Source organism: Spermophilus citellus (genome assembly GCF_964194105.1).
Source record: "Spermophilus citellus genome assembly, chromosome: 4".
Taxonomy (NCBI): Eukaryota; Metazoa; Chordata; class Mammalia; order Rodentia; family Sciuridae; genus Spermophilus; species Spermophilus citellus.
In genome coordinates this window covers 110,829,059-110,852,814 of record NC_138185.1, presented here as the reverse complement: position 1 = coordinate 110,852,814, position 23,756 = coordinate 110,829,059, and the positions used below count along the sequence as shown (strand labels likewise).

General features: G+C 37.4%; 1 protein-coding gene and 1 long non-coding RNA gene across 6 annotated transcripts in view; one reads left to right on the top strand and one right to left on the bottom strand.

Moving 5' to 3' along the window:
* The window catches only part of UACA (uveal autoantigen with coiled-coil domains and ankyrin repeats), a 109,048-nt gene extending 95,248 nt beyond the window's left edge, over window positions 1–13,800 (bottom strand). Inside the window, exons 1-2 of one of the 2 annotated variants that reach the window (XM_081289547.1) lie at window positions 13,025–13,800; window positions 8,827–8,872 (exon numbers count right to left, since the gene is read on the bottom strand). Coding sequence is in view for 1 of the 2 variants with exons in the window: in XM_081289546.1 (XP_081145672.1) it covers window positions 13,025–13,105 (81 nt within the window). In the remaining variant the exon portion in view is untranslated. The remainder of the gene's footprint in view (window positions 1–8,826; window positions 8,873–13,024) is intronic. The other variant, XM_081289546.1, reaches the window with a different exon arrangement.
* The window catches only part of LOC308646520, a 110,506-nt gene that overhangs the window by 43,468 nt on the left and 43,282 nt on the right, over window positions 1–23,756 (top strand). For 2 of the 4 annotated variants that reach the window (XR_014021409.1, XR_014021411.1), the window contains exons 2-3: window positions 1,134–1,231; window positions 10,693–10,758. This is a non-coding gene — a long non-coding RNA (uncharacterized lncRNA). The remainder of the gene's footprint in view (window positions 1–1,133; window positions 1,232–10,692; window positions 10,759–23,756) is intronic. The other 2 variants (XR_014021408.1, XR_014021410.1) reach the window with 1 other exon arrangement.

Below are 23,756 nucleotides of genomic sequence, written 5' to 3'. Positions count from 1 at the left end.
AATGAATCAATTTAAAAGCACATTAGCAATTATTATAAATGTTTCATGGATGTGACAAAAATCATAAAAATAAGGAACTAATATTATTACTAAAGTTTGAAAGTTGGTGTTACCATGTACAATGCAAGGTAAAGGGGCCTGAGAAATTAGAAAACACAACTTTTTCATATCGCTGAGTTTCCTCACCTTTAAATACAAGGTCCAATTTCAAATATCGGCATTATATTAAAGATATTTAAGAAGATTATTATTCTTAAGTGATGCATACTACGGTATTTAACGATGAAATAAAATACTATGATTTGCTTTCAAATCATTCAGTGAAAAATGAGTGTACTATGTACATAAAATTTGATATACACATATTCAAATAGAGCAAATGCAGCAATATATTAACGTTTGGGTCTAAGTAGTAGGCAGGAAGATCCTAGATCATGGTACTACTATTCTTTTTCTATTAAAAAGTCAAAGAAAACAAATTACCTTTTAAAAATTATCTTCATAATGTTAAACTAAGATATTTTCCAAACATCATCAGAACATTGAGCCATTCTTCCAAACTAATTATAAGTAAGTGTGCTTTTTAAAAAACGTTGTTAATATATAGGAAGTTGTAGGCAGTGTCCTCTCACCCCATCAGAACATAATTACATCCAATCAGATACCCAGGGGACTCAGTGGGAATCACATAGGACAAGTAGGCAGGGGCTTGAGAATCTGTTTGCTGTGTGACTAGTGAGTTAGAACTTTGGATCTCTGGTACCCTTCTCTCCATTTACTTCCAGCACTAAAGGATTCAGGCCCTCACTAATTCTTGCCTATGCCACTGAGGCAGTTTCATAACTGATCTACTACTCCAAGTTCCATCTCCTCCAATCTCTTCTGAACAGAACTACTACTAGTAATTCATTAGAAACACACTTGGTCATGTGATTGTCACCTCTGGGTCCACAGGACAAAGTACAAACACTTACAGATGGTATATTTAAAACCATTCCAACTTCCCCTCTGCCTATTTTCCACTCAAGCCCACTGATATCATTCTAGGATCCAGGAAAGCTGAGCTGACAAACTAATTGTTCCCTTCCCCCCACATCATATTTCTCTTCTATGTCTGTTCTTCCCTCTGATAGGAATTCTATCCTTTCCTGGATTACTTCTGTCACATCCTAGAAGCCTCCGACTAAGAGGCTCACTCTGCAAACTGTTGATTGCCATGGGATAGGGAAAGGTAGGTGGAAAGCAACTACTTAATGGGTCCACAGTTTCCTTCTGAGGTGATGGAAATGTTTGTTACTACATAATACAGTATTTACACAATACTGTAGATACACAAGATGCCACTGAATTTTCACCTTACATGATTAATTTTATGTTATGAATCTCACCTCAATTGCAAAAAGAAAAACAACAGCAGTTTACCTTGAAAACTCAACCTGGCTCACTTCTCAGCTCCACACTGGATGGATCAAGTACCTTGCACATTATCACAGCACTTAAGGCTTTACATTATTCTGCCAGAAAACTGTGAATAAGCCTTTTGTTTTGTCTTCTCATCTCCCAGTGTTCAGCCTAGGACAGCCCTTGAGAAATATTTATTTTCCATAATTGAAAAATAGAGATGCCAATTATCTCCCTCAGGGCAAGAAGCTGAAACGGATGACCTTTGGAAGATCTAGGTTACATGAACACCTTACAGAAGTCTGTCTTTGTTGGAGAAGATCAGGAAATCCATACTTCACCCATAAGCAGTCAACAATGGAGTGACCTCCAGTGAGATGTTTCAGTTAGTAATTAAGAAGTAATCTTTACTGAGACAACTTCAGGCACTATGCTAACAAGTAAGCCCTGATTATGTCTCACAGCTACTCTACAAAATACAATTATTAACCTCATCTTCCAAATGAGGCAAACAAACATATTTGAGTTCTTGTCTAAGGTCACAAAACTGATTACCAGGAGTGGCAACACTCAAACCCAGTCTACCTGGGCTACACAGTTTGACCAAGTAGCATCAACATGTTACCCTACCCCTTTATACTTTTCCCACTACAGTTTCAAGAGCCATTTAGGGTCATTCTTTGGCCCACCATTTATCTTTTATAAGGCTGAGAAGGCATTTCATTTACTTACTTATCCGTTGTCATGATTGCTGTTTATATTCCATACAGTGATTTTTAAAGATATATAATGTTAATTTTAAAAATCTATCCATCAAAAAAGAGAAATGATCCTTAAAAAGATCTCTCAATTAAAAGACTTCTCACATGTAAATCAGCAAGCATTTGACTGTTCCTCTTGCCCATGCCAAAAAAGGTCATGTGCCTGCTTCACTAGAACCACACCCACAAGGCTTCCTCACTGAAGTGCCCCAACCTCTGCACAGGGTAAACCCCCTACAGATTAAAAAAACAAAACAAAACAAAACATGAAATTAAAAAAACATGCTGAAAGAAGAATGGCCCATTCTTAGTTTAGAGAGTGTTGGGAGCTGCCCCATAGGAACCGAGCACCCCTTAGCCCTGAGCCATTGAAATGTGGAGCTGTGGCAAGCCAGCCATGGGCTGTGTGAGAACTAGGCGCATTGAGTGCACACAGTGGACTGACCTGACTTGCCCCTCTGTTTGGGTGGGACTCGCTCTGGTCTTTCCACTTGCTCTGCCTTTGACCCCCACACATCGCAAGAGATAGGCATGGCCTTTCTAGATGTCAGTCAATCTGCTGACAACAGACATCAGGAAGCTAGACCCAACCCCCTGACACCTGACCCCTTGCCTCATTTGAATGTCCTATCCCCAATAAAAAGGGTTCAGCACATGCCCCAAGCTCTCTCTCTTTCCATGGACCCCTAAGATCAGAGAAGCTGGCACATGACCCAAAGAAAAAAGTATTTCTCTGTCTGTGTGATTATTTCGTGCAGTCCAGTTCACCTGGAGTGACATGAAGCAGGGGTTAGGGTATAGCTCAGCAGTAGAGCACTTGTCCAGGAATAACAAGACCCTGGGTTTGACCCCTAGAGCCACAGGAAAACAAAACCAAAACCAAAAGTCATGATGTCTAAGTGTGCACATGTGCATGCTCTCTCACACATTCTCTGCCACTCTCTCTAAGAAAATGCCACAATCTAGTAAGAAGAAGATTTTTACCAAGATTCAGTAAAAATAAAAAATAATTATTTGTACATCTGTAAGGGAAAACCTTACTACAGAGTTAAAGTCAAACCTTGACAACTTAGCAATAAAGCCGATATTAAAAATGTCATCTCTTTAAAAAACACACCCTTTTAGACATACATACACACAACCCTCCAGATTAAGCCAGTTTTCAGTTCTACTGGATCCTCAGGACTTCCTTTACCTATATATACATCCTTCTAAAAATCTGATGCTAAAATAAAGCATGCGAGGATAATGTGCAAAAGATCCAAAAAAAAAAAAGAAGGGGGTATGTAACAGTATTAATATAGAACAATGTAGAATTCAAGACAAAAGTCATAATGTGACAAACTAGACCCTTTTACAGTGAATATAAAATAGCCAAGAACCTTAATGTAACAATTATCACAAAATTAAATACTTTTAAAAAAAACTTTGAAATATAGGGGAAAATGACAGAAACAGAAATTCACTATACTGAGACACAGGCTACTCTCAAAGCTATGAATGACCAAGCAACAAAGATACAGATATAAAGCTCTTCCAGATCAATATGAATAAGACATCAGTTTAAAAAATGGTAAAAGAACATGAACAATTTCTAAAACAAGAAATGAAAGCAGTCACTAACATGAAAATATGTTCAAACTCCCTAGAACACAAAAACACAAATTAAAGCAACAATTCTTTTTTTCCTATCAAGTTGACAAATATTTGCTTACATTCATTCTATCCATTACTGAAAGGATACAGGGAATCTAACAATTTTATACACCACTGGAGGAAGTATAAATTGATTTTTGAAACTTCCCATTGAAGACCTGCTTTCCTGTTAAACACCCCACCCCATTTTTTATATGGCTTAAGATACAAATTCCATAGTTTTAAATTTGAAATTATACCAGTTCAGAATGGCAAGGACATGGATTCCAGAACCAGGCTACCTAGCTTCCCACTTACCAGCCATGGCAGGTAAATTATTTAACTTCTATCTGAAATGATGGCAAAGTGCCCACTTCTTATTGCTGTGAGGACTGAGTTAATGTAAATCACTTAGAAGAAAGCTCGGACACACATGCTCAAAACATGTTGGCTAGGGCACTTTTATTTCTCATGAACAATTTAAATAATTCACTAGCATTTCCTGAGAACAAAACAAATCCAACAGATAAAACTTTTTTGTGTGATTACAAACAATTCCATTTGTGTTTTTGTGCTGTACTTTTTTAAGCCCCCCCAAAATATATACATTTTCTAAATATATTAAAGCTATATAATCATTTGTATCTGCTCAAATAATTTCATATTGCTTATAACTTTCAAATACAAATTTTTAGCATAAAATATTATTTAAAATTGTTCATATATCACTACTGTAGTGTTAAGATAATTAAATACTAACTAAATAACAAAGAGGCAGGATGGAATTTTAAAACAAGCACAACCAGTGGTTATGGCACAGTAAATAGCACTATGGGTAACTTGTTTGGTCTCAACTCTATTTTCTACAGTGATTTACATGAGGTGGGTATTTTGTTTTTTGTTTTGTTTTTAAGAACAGAGGATGGAACCCAGGGCATCATACATGCTAGGCAAGTGCTCTACCACTGAGATACACAACTGGCCTCCAAAGGCTTTAAAACAATAGCAGCCTTTTATCCTAACTGGTTGTCATATACCTACTCTTCATTAAAAAGACTTGCCAGGTCTGATTCAATTAAACAATTACAATTTATCCCATTCCCACCCTCTGCTAGATCCTTTAGTCACTCAACCACATCATTTCCTCTTCCGCCCATCATTTTAGAGAGGTTACCATTTGAAAATATTAACATTTAGGATTTCTGAGAACAAAACAAGTCCAATAGACAAAACTTTTTTGTGTGATTACAAACAATTCCATTTGTTTTCTGGGTTGTACTTTTAAGCCCCAAAACAAACATACATATACATATACATATATATATATATATATATATATATATATATATATATATTCTAGGTATATTAAAGCTATATAAAATGTTTAATAATTTTATTATTTAGAGAAATAAGGTGATATAAATATACTATCCACTTTTCTAATTTTAGAAAGTGCATTTCAGTCCTCTGTTTTTAGGGGAATTCGTTACATAAATCACTTTGTTTTCTCTTGAATAAATAAGCTCATACAGGTGAAAATTTTAACCATCTGATATACCCTTTAGGTGGCAGAATAAATATTTGCCTAACTGTAATAATAGGATAGTGAATGGTTCCATATTATAGAGATGAATACAAACAGAATACATGAGATATAAGGTTCAAATCTAGTTCTTTGGACCTAGATTTCTCTACCAAGGACCCAACTATAAGTTAAACATAGCTGATGACAACAAAATTTTGTTGGCTATTAGCTAAATCTAGGGATGATGGCAGAAGAGAAAGGGTAAACTTGTTAAATCACTATTATGAAAACTTCTGAAAGTGAAACTTTAGTGACTCCACTACAATCTCTCTAAACATGGCATAAACATCAAGTATTTTAAAATTTTAATTCAAGTTAATTAAAAAAAAAGGGAGGGAACTTCCCTAACTACAACCCCCAATCTGTTGCCTTCTAACCCCTTTCACTGAAATTCTTACAAGGTGATTAGTTTAGTTTCCTAACCTGATGCACCCTCAGCAGGCTAAATAATTTCACAGTTCCACACCACAATACTTGCTCTTCTTTTGCCTACAAAGTCATTCAAGTTGTCTTTCTGGCCCTGGCAGAAGCTTCACTTGCCAGCCTTTCCCCTGTCCCTACTCTATACATCTGCACTCCCATAGCAATATATACAGACCTCTATTATGGCTCTGATACTGTATTACTGTTATTGTTTAATTGTCTCTTAAAATCCTTGAAGGCTGAGACTAATCTTTCTTATTATAAAAATTTTAGGAAATATGCTGAATTCAACAGTAATACAAAAGTAGATACAATAGCATCACAAACCACCCAGCTACAACTGACCAATTTTAGTTCAACTATAACCCTACTTACTCACCCCATCTACCCTCCACCAGAGTATTTTGAAGCAAATCCTAGACTTCATATTATTTCATCTGCAAAAGCACTTCTAAATATATCTTTGAAAGATACTCTTTATAAAGATAATGACATTACTACCATAGTCACATTTAAATTTGTTAAATAATTCTATATCATGAAGTATCCAGTTAGTGTTTACATTTCCTCAATTGTCTTATAAGCTTTCACTTTCTACAACTACTTAATCAGGGTCTAAATAAAGTCCATCATTGCAATTGTCAATATGTCTTTTAATCTCTTAAAATCTTATAATCTCTAGATTTCTTCTCCATCTTTTTCCTTTTCTTATAATTTATTTTTGAAGACACTAGGTCACCTGTTCTTTAGTTTCCCACACTCAGAATTCTCCTGACTACATCTCACATTTCTCTTTCCTTTGTATTTTCTATAAAATGGTGGTTATATGTAAAGGGCTATCATATTCGGGTATGATTTTCTGGGCAAGATACTAATAAATGGTGAAGAAAATATCTACCAGGGGATAATGTTCACTGTCTAAACTCTACACCCATTAATTCACTAGGACATGTAAAATCATAATACACTAGCATTCTTGCTTACTAGCTGGAAGAATATGTGATATGTTAATTCTATCACCCCTTCTTCGTCTATTAGCTGGGATAAAATTCCTTTCATAAAGAGAAACTTTCCCTTATTGACAGTTTAGTTACCCTGAGATACAGTTTACAACAGAAAATCATGACAAATATTTTGTTATATCCCTTTATTTTTCAGAGCGAATGCATCAGTTCCCCAGCATACTCTAAAAGTGACAAATTGTTTTTATTTTTTAATCATCACTACGAACTCATGGATTGAAAGATTTTAGTCCACTGTAGTTGTTTCCTAATCAATGATCAAAAGGTCCCATCTTTGGCCAAGTGGGGGCCTCTTCAAGTTAGCATCAGAATTCTAATCTTTTATTTCCCCCCTGCATTCTAGCATGACAAGGAATTCCAGGCTCATCTTGTACTACTTCTGCTTCCAGTTTGGAATCATCCATTTCTTCAAAGAGGATGTAACAATTAATCCATTCTTGAGACTAACTTAATATTACATAAATATTTTCCAAGCTAAGTAACTGCTGAGCAAAGTCCAATTCCTAAACTAAGTTTAAATTTGAACAATATGTATGATGCACAATAAAGATATACAAATTACTTCATCCTTATTAATATAAGTACTTAAAATCCTAAACTACTCATCACTTAAGTTTTTAGACTCATGTACCAAAAGACCTACAAAAGCAACTGTTTTGGTATTCAGATACAAATTTCATAATTCAAATACACATGATAATGTGGGTAAACCTGCTACTTATGTTGGGGGTTGAAGTGGAAAAGTATAAAAAAAACAAAACAAAAAATCTTCTTAACTAAAGTCTTCATCCTTCAAGAATCACAGGAAATATAATGCAAGAATAAGAATAGGAAGTTGTCTAAATAAAACTTTAATTAAGATAGGCATTTTTAATTAAAGGTTGTAATCTTTAATGATAATGAGTGAATAGTGCTCAATTAAGTATCGTGAGTTTAGAATGACGATAACGATTTGTGATCTTAATTATTCACATTACCCAGAAGTCACTGTGGTAATATTAACATGTTTTCAAACACACCCAAATCCCTGAGTGGAAACCATAAAACCAAAACTAAAATCCAAACTAAAACAAAATCATGTTTAACTCTTTATGCTTTCTAAACATCTCAAACTAATATCCTTAGTAGGAACCAAAAGAAGTTTTTTGAAAAAATTTTAGTTGCTATTTTGTAACCAAATTCCTTTAGAAATCACAATGTTTCTTCAGGGTGCTGAGGCATTAGCGAGATGCTTTCAGAATAAAGTTAGAATCTGGCACTGTGGGGCATGCCTTTAATTCCAGCAACTTGGGAGGCTGAGAAAGGAGGGTTGCAAGCTTGAGACCAGCCTCAGGAACTTAGTGAGACCCTGTCTCAAAATTTAAAAAAAAAAAAAAAAAAAAAGAAAAGAAAAGAAAAAAAGAACTGGAAAGTGCATAACCACTCACTGGTAAAGCACCCCTGGGTTCAATCCCAATATCCAAAAATGAAAGGGAAGCAAAAGTAATCACTGCAGGACCTCCCAGGTCAGAAAACTTTTACAATCAAGACTTTGCTACAAATGTTTAACATAGCTACAATTTAAAGTGGAACTGCCCCTTCCAAAGTATCTGCTTACAATATTTGTCTCTAGAATGCAGCCTCTACTAGTTCTGTAAATACAGTCCCTTAATTTTATTACTAAAGGTCAGATTTTATAATTAAAAATAAGTGTAGCAACAGAAATATTCTAGTTTATGATTAATAAATGCAGCTATCTCCAGATTTGACTTGTAAAGTACTAATCATCAAATGTATTTTACCCTGAATTAATAATTGTGAACTGTTTATCTATGGATATATAAACCTGTCCCCATTTAGCTGGGCTTTAAACTCACTAGCATATTTATAACAATGGTACTAGTCTGAACATTTAAAATTACTATTTTTCTGCATATCATCTGTGTATAATTATAATTTAGTATGTTAAACTAAGATGCTATATTTTACATACATACTATGTCATAAAATGTTTACATACCTAACATACTTCAGTCTATTGCTCATGTCTCCTCTTCAGATATAAGCTTAAATAAATACACAAAGAAAACCATGATATAAACAATTTTAAAATTTCAAATCAAAGTAGCTCAAATTGTAATTATTTCCATGATAATCAAAAAAAAAAACATTAAATTCAAATTAAGGGATTCAAATAGGGGAAAGGAGGGAGAAAAAAGAAAGCAAGATGTATACCTTCTTACAACAGAATAAATTCTGTGTGTATTCAAAAAATGCAACAAAGCAAACAGAAGAAACTTGGGGAATTTCTGCTGTTGTTTAATATTGCAGAGTGAAAAGGCCAAAATGTAACATAAATCTAAATCTAAAAGTCACAAAATAAAAGGTTAAGAATTCCGATAGTGGGGCTGGGGATGTGGCTCAAGCGGTAGCGCGCTCGTCTGGCATGCGTGCGGCCCGGGTTCCATCCTCAGCACCACATACAAACAACGATGTTGTGTCCGCCGATAACTAAAAAATAAATATTGAAAAATTCTCTCTCTCTCTCTCTCTCTCTCTATCACTCTCTCTTTAAAAAAAAAAAAAAAGAATTCCGATAGTATAAAAACAAGCACTTTCTGCCCAGCAAATGCCACCATAAAAATATGACAAATTACCAATAAATTAATATTAGCTATTCATATTAAAAGGGCTAATTTTCATGCCATAAAGTACATATAAATTAATAAAAAATTAACAATGCAAAAGAAAAATGGGAAGGATAAACTGTTCACAGAAAAGAAGATGCAAAGCAACTGAAGAGATACTTCACAAAAGAAGAAATACAACTGGTCAAGAAATATATAAAAAAATGTTGAACATCTCTAGCAATTAGAGAAATACAAATCAAAACTACACTGAGATTCCATCTTACTCTAGTCAGAATGGTAAATGAAGAATGCAAGTAACAATAAGTGTTGACAAGGATGAGGGGGGAAAGGTACACTCATACACTTCTAGTGGAACTGCAAATGGGTGCAACCACTCTGGAAAGCAATATGGAGATTCCTCAGAAAACTTGGAATGGAACCACCATTTGACCCAGTTATCCCACCCCTTAGCATATACCCAGAGGACTTAAAAACAGCATTGGATAGCAGCCACATCAATGTTTACAGCAGCTCAATTCACAATAGCTAAGCTATGGAACCAACCTAGGTGCCCTTCAACAGATGAATGGAAAATTTCTCAGCCATAAAGAAGAATGAAATTATGGCACTGGCCAGTAAATGGATGGAACTGGAGATGGAAATGGAGACTATCATGCGAAGTGAAATAAGCCAATCCCCAAAAAACCAAAGGTGGAATGTTCTCTCTGATATACGGATGCTAACACACAATAAGTGGGGGACGGAGAATAGAAGTTCATTGGATTAGACAAAGGGGAATGAAGGGAAGGGAGATGGAAAGACAATAGAATATGACATAACTTTCCTATATTCATATATGAATGCAAGACCAGTGAAACTCCACATCATGTACAACCACAAGAATGAGAAGTTATACTCTACGTTTATATGATATGTCAAAATACATTCTACTTCATGTATAACTAAAAAGAATAAAAAAAATGAATATGAGAAAAAGAAGATGCAAATGGCTTGTAAAAATTTGAAAAGATGTTCTACTTCAATCATAAGGGAAATAATGCAAATCTAAAGTACTCCTGTCATATTTTATCTGTCAGAATAGCAAAGATCAAAAAATTTAAAGACTTTTAATAAAAGGTCAAAAACATTTTTTTTTTCCCACACATTGGTTTCATGATACATAAAAGGAAATTTGACAACATCCTTTAAGGTACAAAGAATGTACCTATCCTCTAACCTAGCAATTCCACTTCCAGGAATGGGAAGCTCTGGACCAAATTCACCATTAACAAAACAACACAGGATATGGAACAGCAAGAAAGGTGAGCTACTATTTCTATGAAGGATGAATATTTATATTCATATTTGTTTATATATACTAAGCTTTCTCTGAAGGAACATGCAGGCAACTAATAACAACAGTAGCCTCTGAGGTGGGTGGGACCAGGTGAATAAAGGACAGGGATGAAAGGCAGACATTCTGTTGCAAATATTTGTTGTTGTTGCTGTTGTTGTTGTTGTTCCTTGCAAGTCAAACCAGGTCCTATATTATCTATTCAAAAATGTCTAAAGTCAAGGTGGGGGTGGGAAGGAGGGAGGGAGAGGCCTGCCCAATCATAACAATAAATACATAGGTGACCAAATCAGGAGTTATGATGTATATATAGACTGAAAAGCAGAAGGAATCAATTTCTCCTGTATATTTTATTCTATCAATGCTTGGTTTGGCTTTGTTAGTTACCACACTCACTTTCATTTAAAAATCTTACAAAACTTACTCTAATATGTATCAAACTGAGAAGACTTTTGTTGTTGTTGTTTTGTACTGGGGATTGAACTCAGGGGCTTTCAGCCATTGAGCCACATCCCCAGTCCTATTTTGTATTTTATTTAAAGACAGGGTCTCACTGAGTTACTTAGAGCCTTACTTTTTTCCTGAGGCTGACACTGAACCTGCGATTCTCCTGTCTCAGCCTCCCAAGCCGCTGGGATTACAGGCGTGCACCATCATGCCCGGCTCCATGTATTTCGTCTTCATTCCATTATTTTATGAAAAGTAACAGAATGCTGAATTTAATGAGCACTAAAGACATAAGCTTCCAAATGTATAAAATGAAAATTGAGATATGGAATATACCAATAACAATTAAATACTCTCTCTACTTTTCTAGAGGAGAAAACAGGATAAAATTAAGGTATATAAGTTTTCAAGTGCTATGTAAATCCTTAATGTAAAAACAAACAAAACTGTGGGAGATGTAGCTAAGTAGATATAGAACAGCATATCTTCCATAAAGCTGAAAACACAACCTGTATCACAAAGAAGTTCAATCTTTAACTTGGCTATAATGATCTCCAATATTACTACATATTTTTGCCAATTATTTTTTTAAGTGAAATCAAAGGAGTCTTTTTCCTGAGCTTATGAAACATTTTCAAGCTTTACTAACACCACCAAATATCATATTATCTGAATCCATTCTTTTTATTTTTAAATTTTTTAATTAAAAATTCTAGTCCCTCCACAATTTCCTTATGACCTAGTAAAATAATCCTAGAAATGGGTGGAAATAAAGGCACAAATCTGTATAAAGTCTAATTCGTATTTTCATAAAAAGCATATAATCCTTTGGTAAAATCTACACAAAACTATAAAGATCCTTTTCAATTACTCCCACTATGTAACTGGGCTGTTTCAGCATAAATTTCCTCGATATTTGATTCTTCAACGCTTTTTAAATAGCATTTATTTTAATAAGACAGAATTGTGATGATATTGCCATTCTTCTAACCTGCCAAATTATCTAAATCCCAACATCTGTGGTCAGGCTGTTTCCCAAGATCCCTGTTCCCCTGCCAACTAAACAGAGGCCCTGACTATTCTCCTTCTTAGCCTGCACACAGAGACGGGCTGCAAATCAGTGGCGAGTGGTGTCCTTTATGGATCTGTTCCACAGCTGACATGGCCAACAGGGCAACCCCCTTCCTGACTTCCCGACCTAGAGGGTCAACACCTAAGTGAGGCTTTGTCTTCACAACAATGCCCATTCTCTCGGCCTCTCTCAAAATCAGATTTTCCCAGTGACAGCGACAGCGGAAGACCCACGACGTCCACGCAGCCCGGCAAGACTCAGGCTCGCAGTCACAGCCCCGAGACCCGTTCCGAGTCCGCGCGAGGCGGCGCCTGGGGCGCGGCCTGCCCACCTGGACTGGCCCGCGCGAACCCCGGGCAGGGGACGCCCTGCGACCGCCTCGCCCCCGCGGAGGACTGCGGACGGGGAGCCTGCGCCGAGAAAGGGGAGGGGCTGCGCGCGGAGACACTCCGCAAACGCCAGCTTTAGTAGGGACTACAAACCCGAAGCCCCCGGGCTTCTCCCGAAGTTCCGAGACGCAGCGACGAGGGGCGGGGCAGGGACCCCCAGAGGAGCTGCTGCCGCGGCGGGGAGGGTCCGCGGGGTCTCCGGGCCTGAAGAAGGGTCGCCGGGCCCTAGAGCCGGACTGACTGAGGGCCCACGGGGAAGGGCGGCGCAGGGCTTGCGAGAGTGGAGCGCAGGGAAACCCAGAACGCGAGCGGACCGCTGGACTCACCGCGCTGGCGGCGGCAGTGGCGCCTGACGACGCGGGGCCGGGCGCGTCCTGCCTCCTCAGGCGGGACTTGAGGCTCTTCATGGCCAACTCTTGGCAGTCCGGCTCCCGGCGGGCGCGGCGCGCCTAGCCCGCGCGCGAACCTTCAAGCTTGAGAGTTGCGAGAGCTAGACGGGGAGGAGACTTCGGGGGCGGTGCGAGCTGTGCCCGCCCCACCTGCCACCTGGGGCGGCCGCCTGCTCCCGGCCTGAGGCTCTCCCCTCCCTCAGCCAATCGGCTGACCGCATGGCGGGGGTGGGGTTGGCCCCAGCCAATCGGAATCCGGGAAGAGGGAGGGACTTCCCTTTTAAACTTAATAACACCCTTCCTCTCGCTTGCTGGAGGAAAAGTTAGGGAACTTCGAGTGGCGTAGGTGTGCGGCTAGTGTCGTGGAAAGGCTCCAGGCTCCATACTTCTGGCGTCCTCCCACTCAGGCGGTGGAGCCTAAGGTCCAGAGCAAGCTTAGGGTCCCGCTAAGCCAGCCCTAGTCTTCCCGGACTCCCTCCTCTTTCCAACCACGTGCTCTTTCCAGAGTAAAGTTCTCTTCCGTTGTGTCCCAGAAATTACTCTGGGTTACCTGTACAAAGACCAGATTTCGAGAGCAATTTCTCTTCCGCCTGATGTTTTACGACACAAATCTCACAAATTCCACAGCCACTCGTGCCAAAAACTCCAGAAAGGTAACCTCTAAGAAATAGGTTGTTGATAGTACAGAAGGACATACAGTTGACAGACTTTGACATACGTTATTGTAAATCAAAGGACATGTTAGGTGTTATTTGTTGAGTGAAGAACCCACTGCTTTGGAGGGGAAAAATGGAATGAAGGGGAGGGGTGCTCTCAATAAACAAAATTTGCCCACATGGCTAAAGTGATGTTGTCAAAAAAAAAAAAAAAAACTAAGTCATAATATGTCTCCTATAGAAACACATTACAGATTAAAGTATAGAAATGACTATATGGCTGAGGCAGGAGAAATGCAAGCTTGTGCCCAGCCTCAGCAATTTAATGAGGTCTTGTCTCCAGATACACAATAAAAAATAAAGAAAAGGTCAGGGGATGTAGCTAGGTGGTAAAGCACCCCCTGGTTCAATCTCCAGTAATACACACACACACACACACACAAATGAAAGTACAGAAATATGGATTAATGAAAATTATTTAAGGAAAGGGTGAAGAAATCATCTGGTGAGCAATACCCAATAATTTGCTGTCAATGCGATAGTTTCAAAAATCTTTGGTGTCAGTTTTTTCCCAGTAAAATGTTTATTCTAGCAAGCAACCATTTCAAAAGATAAACAGGTTGTCCACGGTTCTAACAAAGGACTCTTTTTGTCTTCTAACAGGGCAGTTGCTTTATTTTTAGTTTCCTTACAGCAACTCAAGGTTTTATTCAAATATTTCAAGAAAGTTTCCAGAATTCTCTTAGAGAGACAGCATTCAAAGACTCCTTTTAAAAAGTAGATAACAAGTACTGGAAAAAAATACGAATTCTGTCTTAATTGTATCTACGGAAGAAAATTTTCTTTGATTCCCCCTTTTCCTCAAAGGCCACAATCAGTTTTTGTTGGCTCTTTATAGTGTTTGCAGATGGCCGGTTACTCTCTGTCCTCATTGCCACTACAGAGCCAAAATTATCTGATGCCTGTATCATTATAGAAGCTTCCCAACCAGTATTCCAAACTCCAGTCTCACCTCTCCCATTACCAATAAGTTACTAACCATCACTGAAAAGTCTTACAAACTTCTCTTTTTTCAAAAACCTTCAACAGCAAGTGGGTAAATCTACCTTCTTTATGTAGCATTTAAGTCTCTACAACATGGACCCAACCCTGTTCTCCAACTGGCACTCTGAGCCAATTACTCATAAACTCATTTCTCAAACATCGGTCATGGTTTCCAATGTCTCTCAGTGTGTATGTCTTTACACATGGACATTGTACAATAATACAATAATAATAATTCATATGGATTCAGTATATGAATCCACCTCTAATAATTTTTTCTCGGTCTACATTTCATCTAACAAATCCTGCTTCCCCAAGTGTGGTTAGAAGGGAGCAAAAACAGCACTCGAGGTCTTTCTGAAATACCGTGCTATTCTATCTAGATACTGCTTACACAACTAGTATGTTCAGTTTATGAGAATTCACTGAGCCTATACTCTTCATGCAGTGTACACTCTTAAGTGTGTGCTATACTTTAATATATACTTTATACTTTAATAAAAATGGTAGTTTTTAGATAAAGTATACATTCCTCCCAAGTGTCTTTCCCTATAATAGATCATGTAATCATTACCTAATCATGCAACTGAAAAATTAGAGCAGCTGTACTAATACAAATAATCTGAACTCATTACTGAACTCCAAACCTCTTAAAATCAGGAAAAAGCTAACATACATTTGCATTTCCTAAAATGTTAGCACATTATAATATTCAATAAGTATTTCTGAATGGACCAATGCATTCTTTTTAGTCGCTAGAGTGAAATGTCATTGGTTGTTCTGGTTACTCATGTGACACAAATTTGGGACCCCTCCCTTATGAACACAAGTGAGATGATCTTGGGCTATGTTACTGCTGAAATACTTGTACCACCAATCAACTGCTTTATTCTGGACTTAAGATAAACACCCCTTTCCATCAAGTCCCCTGGCTGAATCTTAAATGTTAATTGTCTTTAGTAGCACTGTCTCCCCTACATAATTGGCTGTTGAGCTAACTGCAGCCTTATTCTGTACTGGTGTTTCCTGTAGCATCCAAATTATCATAGCCCTGGTGGCGTTATTGAATAAAGCAAAGGAAACAGAGCCACAAGTATAGCTTGCATCAGATTCCAAAAATGTTGGGCAAGTTATTTTTATGAAGTGTCTGAATGATGTCCCCATGGTGTTTGTGTCCAGTGGCTATTATGGATTTTTCCAGGCTAGAAACTTGATAGCTGATTCTATGTATTACCATTTGAGAGCAATTAAATGAACTGCACTAGTTTGAATACACAGTGAAAGTTTTGATCTGGAAGCCCCCTAAATAAAGTCAAGTTGCTATTATTAACATTTAGCCAGACAGGTTTGGTTTGTTTTTGTTAATTATTATCACTATTTTTCATTTTTATCTTCCTTTCAGAGCAAAGGGCACTTATCAAACCTAAATGGACTTTCATTTGTTACCATACTGAATCTATATAAAATACTTTTTTGTTTTGCTTCTTACTTTTTACAGTATATGCAAACAGGAAGCGTAATGCACTTTCTAAAAGTATTTTAATAGGATATACATACACATGTTAAAGAAATGCTAGATAATGTAAAGAGTATACAGATAGGATTCTTATATCACCTCTCTCCCTTTGACATCTGATGCTAAACAACTTGTGTCCTAGATAAGGGGACAAAGCTAGCATATAAAATTCAAATGGAATCTACTTTCTAAACTGTTCATAGGATTGCAGGTATGAGTGGTACTGAAGGAAGGGGAAAAACAGAAGATAAATTTACTTGAATGAAAGATCCCAAGGTTGGGTATTCATTCATTCCTTGGATGCACTCAGCTGAGAGTTAACACCAGGTAGGCAGAAATTACCCCAGGGAATCTAGAAAAAAAAGCATAACTGGGATCTCACTAATAACTCAGATGATGCTAATGACAAGGATGATTTCTCAGAGGAGAAGAATAAAGAATGAACATACAAAATCTAAAATTTACACAGAGAACAATTCCTTTGCAAACAGGATCTCCTTTCAAGCAAGCTTCAGTTACGAATTCCATTTCCAATGACTTCCTGGGAAATCCGGCCAATGAAGCCAGTCAATAAATTCCGCAGAAGGGCCCAAGACATCATTCATTCTCTCCCTAGTTCAGATGCCAAGGCAGATAGCTGGCAGAGACACGTGTGGCCACAGGGTCACGAGGAAGGGTCCCCCACCCACCCAGAGCTCCAGGAACGAGAGACCTGAGGCAGTTCTCACACCCACTTTTCTCTCCACATTTGGAACTAAAACACGTTGCATAAGAGGGCTTAAAAAAATAAATAGGTCATCTCTGGCACTAACTTTAAAACTATCTGCATTTCTAATAAGCTGTCCAGTGACTCCATCCTGAAAACTAGAGTGGGAAGAAGAAAGTGGGAAGAGGAGGTAGCTTCTGCTCTATACAAACATAGACCCTTATGTTTCCTAGTTATTCATAACTAAAATTTCCAAGGATGTCATTTTCCACTTACAGAAACAACATTTTAATATCTCCTGCTGAGGGTTGTTTTGTATTTATCTACAGCAATCTTGAGTTGACCATCTATCTCTTGACCTGGGCTGCTTTCCACCTATCTCTGTCTTCACTGGCATTTATGGACTGTCATTCATCTATGATACATGAACTTTGCCCTTAGTTTCAATGTGGAAAGGGAGAGCAGAAAGCAGGGAGGGTCCTGGTCAGAAACAAAACTAGACTTGCCCAGGATATTGACCTTATAACCTTAGACCCCAGGGACCTGTCAGAACAGGGAGGAGAACACAGATGATGCTAATAACTTATTTAATATAAAGAAAACCCAATGGGCTTCACTTGGTGAAAATTAACCTTCATTATTAAGTCTTGATTACAAAGCTCCAGATATACCATTGCTTTCCCTTGAATGAGAAGACTATATGCCCATGATTCAAGGCAGAGTGCCTTTCTTTATGTCTTTTTTTTTAATTAGTATACTTTCAGAAGCTCTTTCTTGCCTCTTTTAAAGCAGGCTGCTTAGCCTAGAATCTAGATAAACACCAGAAATTTGGTTCAGGGATCAGAAACCATCTGATTCCGTAGGAAACTTTCCCAGACCTTGGAGTTTTCTTATCTTAGCCAGGGGACCAGGATATGAGCAAACAATGAGCCAAAAGACTTTCAAAACTTCAGCACTATCAAATAAGTTGAATAAAAAGGCTTCTTGCCTTTGAATTGAAAATGTGGCAAATAAAGGCTATCTCTGTAGAATTTTAAATGATAACTTTGCTTGTCCTTGCTTGTGCTTGTACTTTTTCCCTTTTGGATCTCCAAAGGACCTTTTAAAGTTCTGGCAAGGTACTCAGTAAATACTCTAGACTAAATGATTAAATTACTAGTACATTTTGTGGTTGGTTCAATACCATTAATTACTCAATGCCAGTATTTGCTAACTGTCCTAACAAAAGAACATTGCAGACAAAATAAATCAAGCTAAATTTCACTTTCAAGTACACTTGGAAAATGACCTAAGCCTTATGCTAGGTGTTCAACAGTGAACTTAGTTATTTAAATTGAAATTACTATATTGATTTATGCTGAAAGAAAGATCATAGTCAAAACACTGGAGAGGCATATTCCAATAAACTTATATGTAAGGAAATTTATTATATATTATATTACATATTGTGTTATATATTTTACATATTTTAATGTACCATTTTGAATTTTTCATCAATTATCCTTAGAAATTAACACATCTTTATGTAAGTCCTAATTTTATGTAAAAATTAAGCCCATATGAATGTAGATAAAAATGTGTGTTTTTAAAAATTATTCTTAAAAATTAGTTGCTTGCATGATGTAACAATACAATTTATTGATTGATTGTTTTTGTTTTTTTAATTTGGTTACCAAAAGACTCAAACTTTGGCTTCCTGGAAGAGAAATTGATGAAAAGTTATGAAAAGTTTTTTTCTGAATTCCTCTTCTTCAAAACTACTTGCACAATGTTTAAATTTGTTTTAAAATTAAAATATAATTTTGCTAAATGATAATTAATTGCAATGCTTATCTGGGAAATTTTCTTAAATCAAGGTATAATGCTTGTATACAATGGCATTCCACATTGCATCTAGGTTATCAGGGCTATTTTCAAGGTGTATTCTATTCCAAGAGATTTGTCCACTGCTGTACCCTTATGGATTAATCATGTATATATTCTTTATATCATCTATGTCTATCTGATACATGTATGAACAAATATTCAATAATAATGGATCAGTATATGCTTTTCCAATTGCTGTTTTAGGAATGCTGTTGCCACACGCAAAACATATAAAATAACCAATAAATTAAAATACCAACACACTCTGGTCTTCAAAAGAGTTACATTTTAATTCCATCATGCTGGGGAGAAGCATGTACACATTATGCTCCATAAACTTCAAAACCACTCCAGGCCTAAATAACAATTAAGAAAAGTTCCTTTGAACCTCAGAAGGGTAAAGTTCATTCATTTACTTAAGATCAAGGCATAGCATTTGAAGCCTACTCTAAAAGGTATATTTCTTCCACTTCTGAGACAGGGAGCACTGAGAGAATAATACACTGTTAAAATCCATTGACTTTTTGGCTCATGACTATGAAGTGACACTCATCAAGTCAACAAATGCAAATAAACCTAAAACCCCTCACACCCAGAGGGTTGGGCTCTTAGTGGGTAATTTAAGCACTAAGTACAGCAACCTTGTGGAATCACAGATATGAATCACAGCAAATCACCGAACAACAATGAGGACTGCCCAGACTGCCACATAAACTCTTCCATCCAGAAAACTCCCATCCAAAGCACATTGTTCCTTGCCAAGATCCCTGACAGGCAGCTGTCCAGTCTCTGCCTCAGTGTTAACCCTTGCAATGATTTTGTTCAAATCACACTTCTTTTTTTTTTAATTTAACTGGTACATAAAATTGTACATAGTTATAGAGTACCATGCGATGTTTTTATACACAAAAACACTGCATAAGATTCAAATCAAGGTAAATTTATCTATCTCCTCAAACATTTATCATTTCATTATGGTAAAAGCACTCAAAATCCTTTCTTCTAGATATATATATATATATATATATATATATATATATATATACACACACACACAAAATACATTATTATTTAGAGTCACCATACTGTACAATAGAACACCAGAACTTCTTTCTCATAACATCATATTTATTAATAAATCTTTCCCCATAACTTCTTCCCCCTTAAATCACACCTCTCTCCAAAAAGAAACTGTGGTGAATTATAATAAATTTCATTACCAGAAATTTGTTCTGATAACAAAAGTAGGAAATAAATCTGAAAAAGGGAGAACCCACATTCATGGCTGGAGAGACTATGCCTGCTGCCTTAAGCTTGAAATTTAATTTTCCCTTTCCTAATAAACAAAAATGAATAAACAAAAATGTAAACAATCTGAAACAGCTTTAATATTGGAAGCAGGAGACTCAGCGGGTTCTCAATGTAGTCAAGTTCTCCTGATGCATCATTCTGAAATGAACTTCTCATGTGGGTGTGACTTTACATATAGGAGAGTGAGCATGATCATAGACAATCTCCTCACCTGGAAGAAATGTCTTTGTTGAGGATCCAGAATGTTCACTCATTGCTACAGCAATTATTGGTTAGTCACAAGTGATATGTAAACTAGTGCTGGGGAAACAGCAGGTACCAAGATGGACAAAGGGCTTGCTCTTGTGAAGCAAAAGTGCCAGTAAGGAGGACATAAAGTAAGCCACCAAGTTTCCTTGGATGATCAAGGCATATCTTTCTGGAGAAATGACTTGACCTAAGACCTGAATGATAGGAAGCATAGATGTGGTGGCAGAACACTACAAATACAAAGGCCTAAGGGGACGTCCAGCTTCACATACTGCAGGAATATACTGAAGGCCTGTGGACCTGAAGCATATAGGAGAAGAACATGAGCAAGACAAGGTTGAAGAGGCAGGATTGGGCCAGCACAGAGAGGGCCTGGTGGGTCAAAGTAAGAGTTTTTAATTATAGTCTCAGGAAACTAATTAAATGGGGATGATCTGGTGTTATTTATATATCAAAAAGACCCTTCTGGTGCTAGAGAGAAAACTGATCATAAATAAATAACCAAGACAGAAATCAGGAGGGCCTGAACAGGATTGAGACATCATGTAGGAATAGAGCCAACTGGCTGATTAGATTGGACGGAGAGAGAAACATTAAGCAAGTAGGTAGTGGTGTCATTTACTGAGTGGGCATGATTACAGGAAATATATTTTGAAGAAAACGTCAAAGTTCTATTTGGTCTTTTTGTTTGAGCTGCTATTTGAATACTCAAGTAAGGATATAAGTAGGACTGAAACTCATTAGAGAGTGGGGCTGGAGACACAGATTGGGGAATCATAGGCAATCATGGAGACAGATAAGATACATTATGGAAGAAGACAACCAAAGGCCAAGATGTAGGTACTACAACATTTACAAATTGAGCAGACAGAAGGCACAAAAAGGAGTCTGAGAGGGACTGGCTAGCGAGTAGGCAGAAAGCCAGAGAATGTGGTGATAGCAGCCAAGAGAGGATGGTTTTTCAAAGGTCAGGGATCCTGATGCCACTGAAGGATGGAGAAGCACAAAGACAGATAGATGAGTGACCACTACATTTCCCATCATGGATGTTGCCAGTAGCCTTGACAAAATGGTTTCCACCAGCTTGGGGGAGAGAAAGCTGACTAAAGTAGATTTGAGGGGGGAAAAAAAACAGAATGTGGAAGGGTGAAGACTTTGACCAAGTGCTAAAAAGGGAACAGAGAAAGGAGATGGCAGTTGAGAATAGTGAGACAGCAGAGGAAAGCTTTTTATCCTAAGGTGGGAGCTAGAACTGTTTTGTAGGCTGGAAGAGGATGATCCAGTAGAGAAGGAAGGGCTGATGATACAGAGAAGGGAGACAACTCAGAGCTGAATCCTTGAGAAGGTGAGAAGGGACATGATCCTTTAGGTACAGCTTGGACACATTATTTATAGTAACAGGATTGAGACTATATTTATATGTGTGTGTGTGAGTGTGTGTGTGTGTATACATATACACAGACACACATACAGACACACTTTGGTTGGTGCATTTAGTGAAAGGAAAAGAAGAAGGTCCCGCCTAGATTGCTTATATTTTCTCATGAACCACAATCTTCCATTAAAAGGATAATGGAAAATGAGGAAAGGGCGCCTTAGGAAGTTTGAAGACAGTTGAGAAGATATAAAAGAGCCCATAGTTTGTAGTCCTGCAACCCCCAAATATCAAATTGATATGCCTGATAAAAGAAATAGTCAATGTTATTGTGAGAATATGATAATAGTTTCTCAAATGACATCTTTCTATCAGCAAACCATATCAGCTTGGACAGGGACCTCCCTAATTATCTAAGCCACCAAATAGCAAATAGCTCATTTATATTCCAAAGTCATAGAGGGACTGGTCAAAATATTTGTTTGCCAAAGCACACATTTTATTTGTGAGTGTGTACCCTGCGTGCTACTATTACTACATTATAACTAAAATGTATTGAAATACTTCATGTGCCAAGCACTGATAGGTTCTTTGCATATGTTTTTCTTCAGTACTTTCAGCAACTAAATGAGCAGTTTACATCATTATTATCCCAGCTTTATAAATGATGAAGTTGAGGTTTACACAGCTAAATTATATCAATATTGGAGATCGTGAAATTGACCATGAGATGAGAAAGACAGAGAGTCAGCAATTACTAATCAGGCCATGTAGTTATGAATGGAGTTGCGTAAACAGGTGTAAAACCATATCCTAGTGAGGTATTCATGCTTGTAAACAGTTTTTTTTTCATATAGGGAAAAATCTATAAAACCAAAACAAAAATATAATGGTTGATACACATAAATGATCTGCTATAGAAAGTTAAAGTACTCAGACAGAAAGTCTAGTTGAGGCCAGGCACAGTGGCGCACACCTGTAATCATAGCCATTTGGGAAGCTAAGGCAGGAGGGGCACAAGTTCACGGGCAGCTTCAGCAACTTAATGAGGCCCTAAGCAATTTAGCAAGACCCTATCTCAAAATAAAAAATTAAAAAGGCTGGAAATGTAGCTCAGTGGTAAATCGCCCCTGGTTCAAACATCAGTACAAAAAAAGAGAGAGAGAGAAAGAAGAATAGAAGTAATGAAAGTCTAGTTGAAAAACGGACTTTTAGAAAGCTCTCTTCACAAAACCAGCTGGTAAAATGTTTATCAGCTGTTATTTTGCAGCTGGTGGCAGAGTTGGTGAGCAGGGGAGTAATTTGCCAGTAACTTTCAGTGCAAATATTTCCACCATAGAGTTCAAGCTGTCAATGTGACATCAAACAGGTCACCAAAATTCTTGAAAATTTACAACTTGGCTCTTGTGAAACAGTTCCAGCACACCTGTGGAAGCAGCTCAGGTGAATCCTGACACTACCAGCTCTCATGTGTCCTACAGTATATCTAACAAGGATAACTTTGGGGTTGTGGAACTTTGATTGGTCTGAGATTATAGCCCCCCTCCTCCCTTCCCATGGACCAAGTGAACGAAATAAAATAAAAGGGAACCCCGGGCAAGAACTATACTGAATCTCATGTATGGTTAGAGTGAGGAATAGGCAGGATAGGCAATCTTATTTCAGTCCTTGTATTTTGTTTGGACTTTCTCTTTTTTTCCAAAGCATTGAAAAGATTGCATGAATAAGACATAATCAGATACCACAACAAACAAAAATTCCATACAGAGATGTCACATTGGTAGCTTGAACTCTATGGTGGAGTCTCAGAGTGGTCGCTTCCTGAGTTTCAATGTGTTTGTGTGATTCCAGGCCTATGGTCTTAAACAGTAGTTACATAGCTAACATACCCCCAAGCAAGTACGTGAGAAGCTGATGTGGATTTATTGGATCATATAAGTGATTGA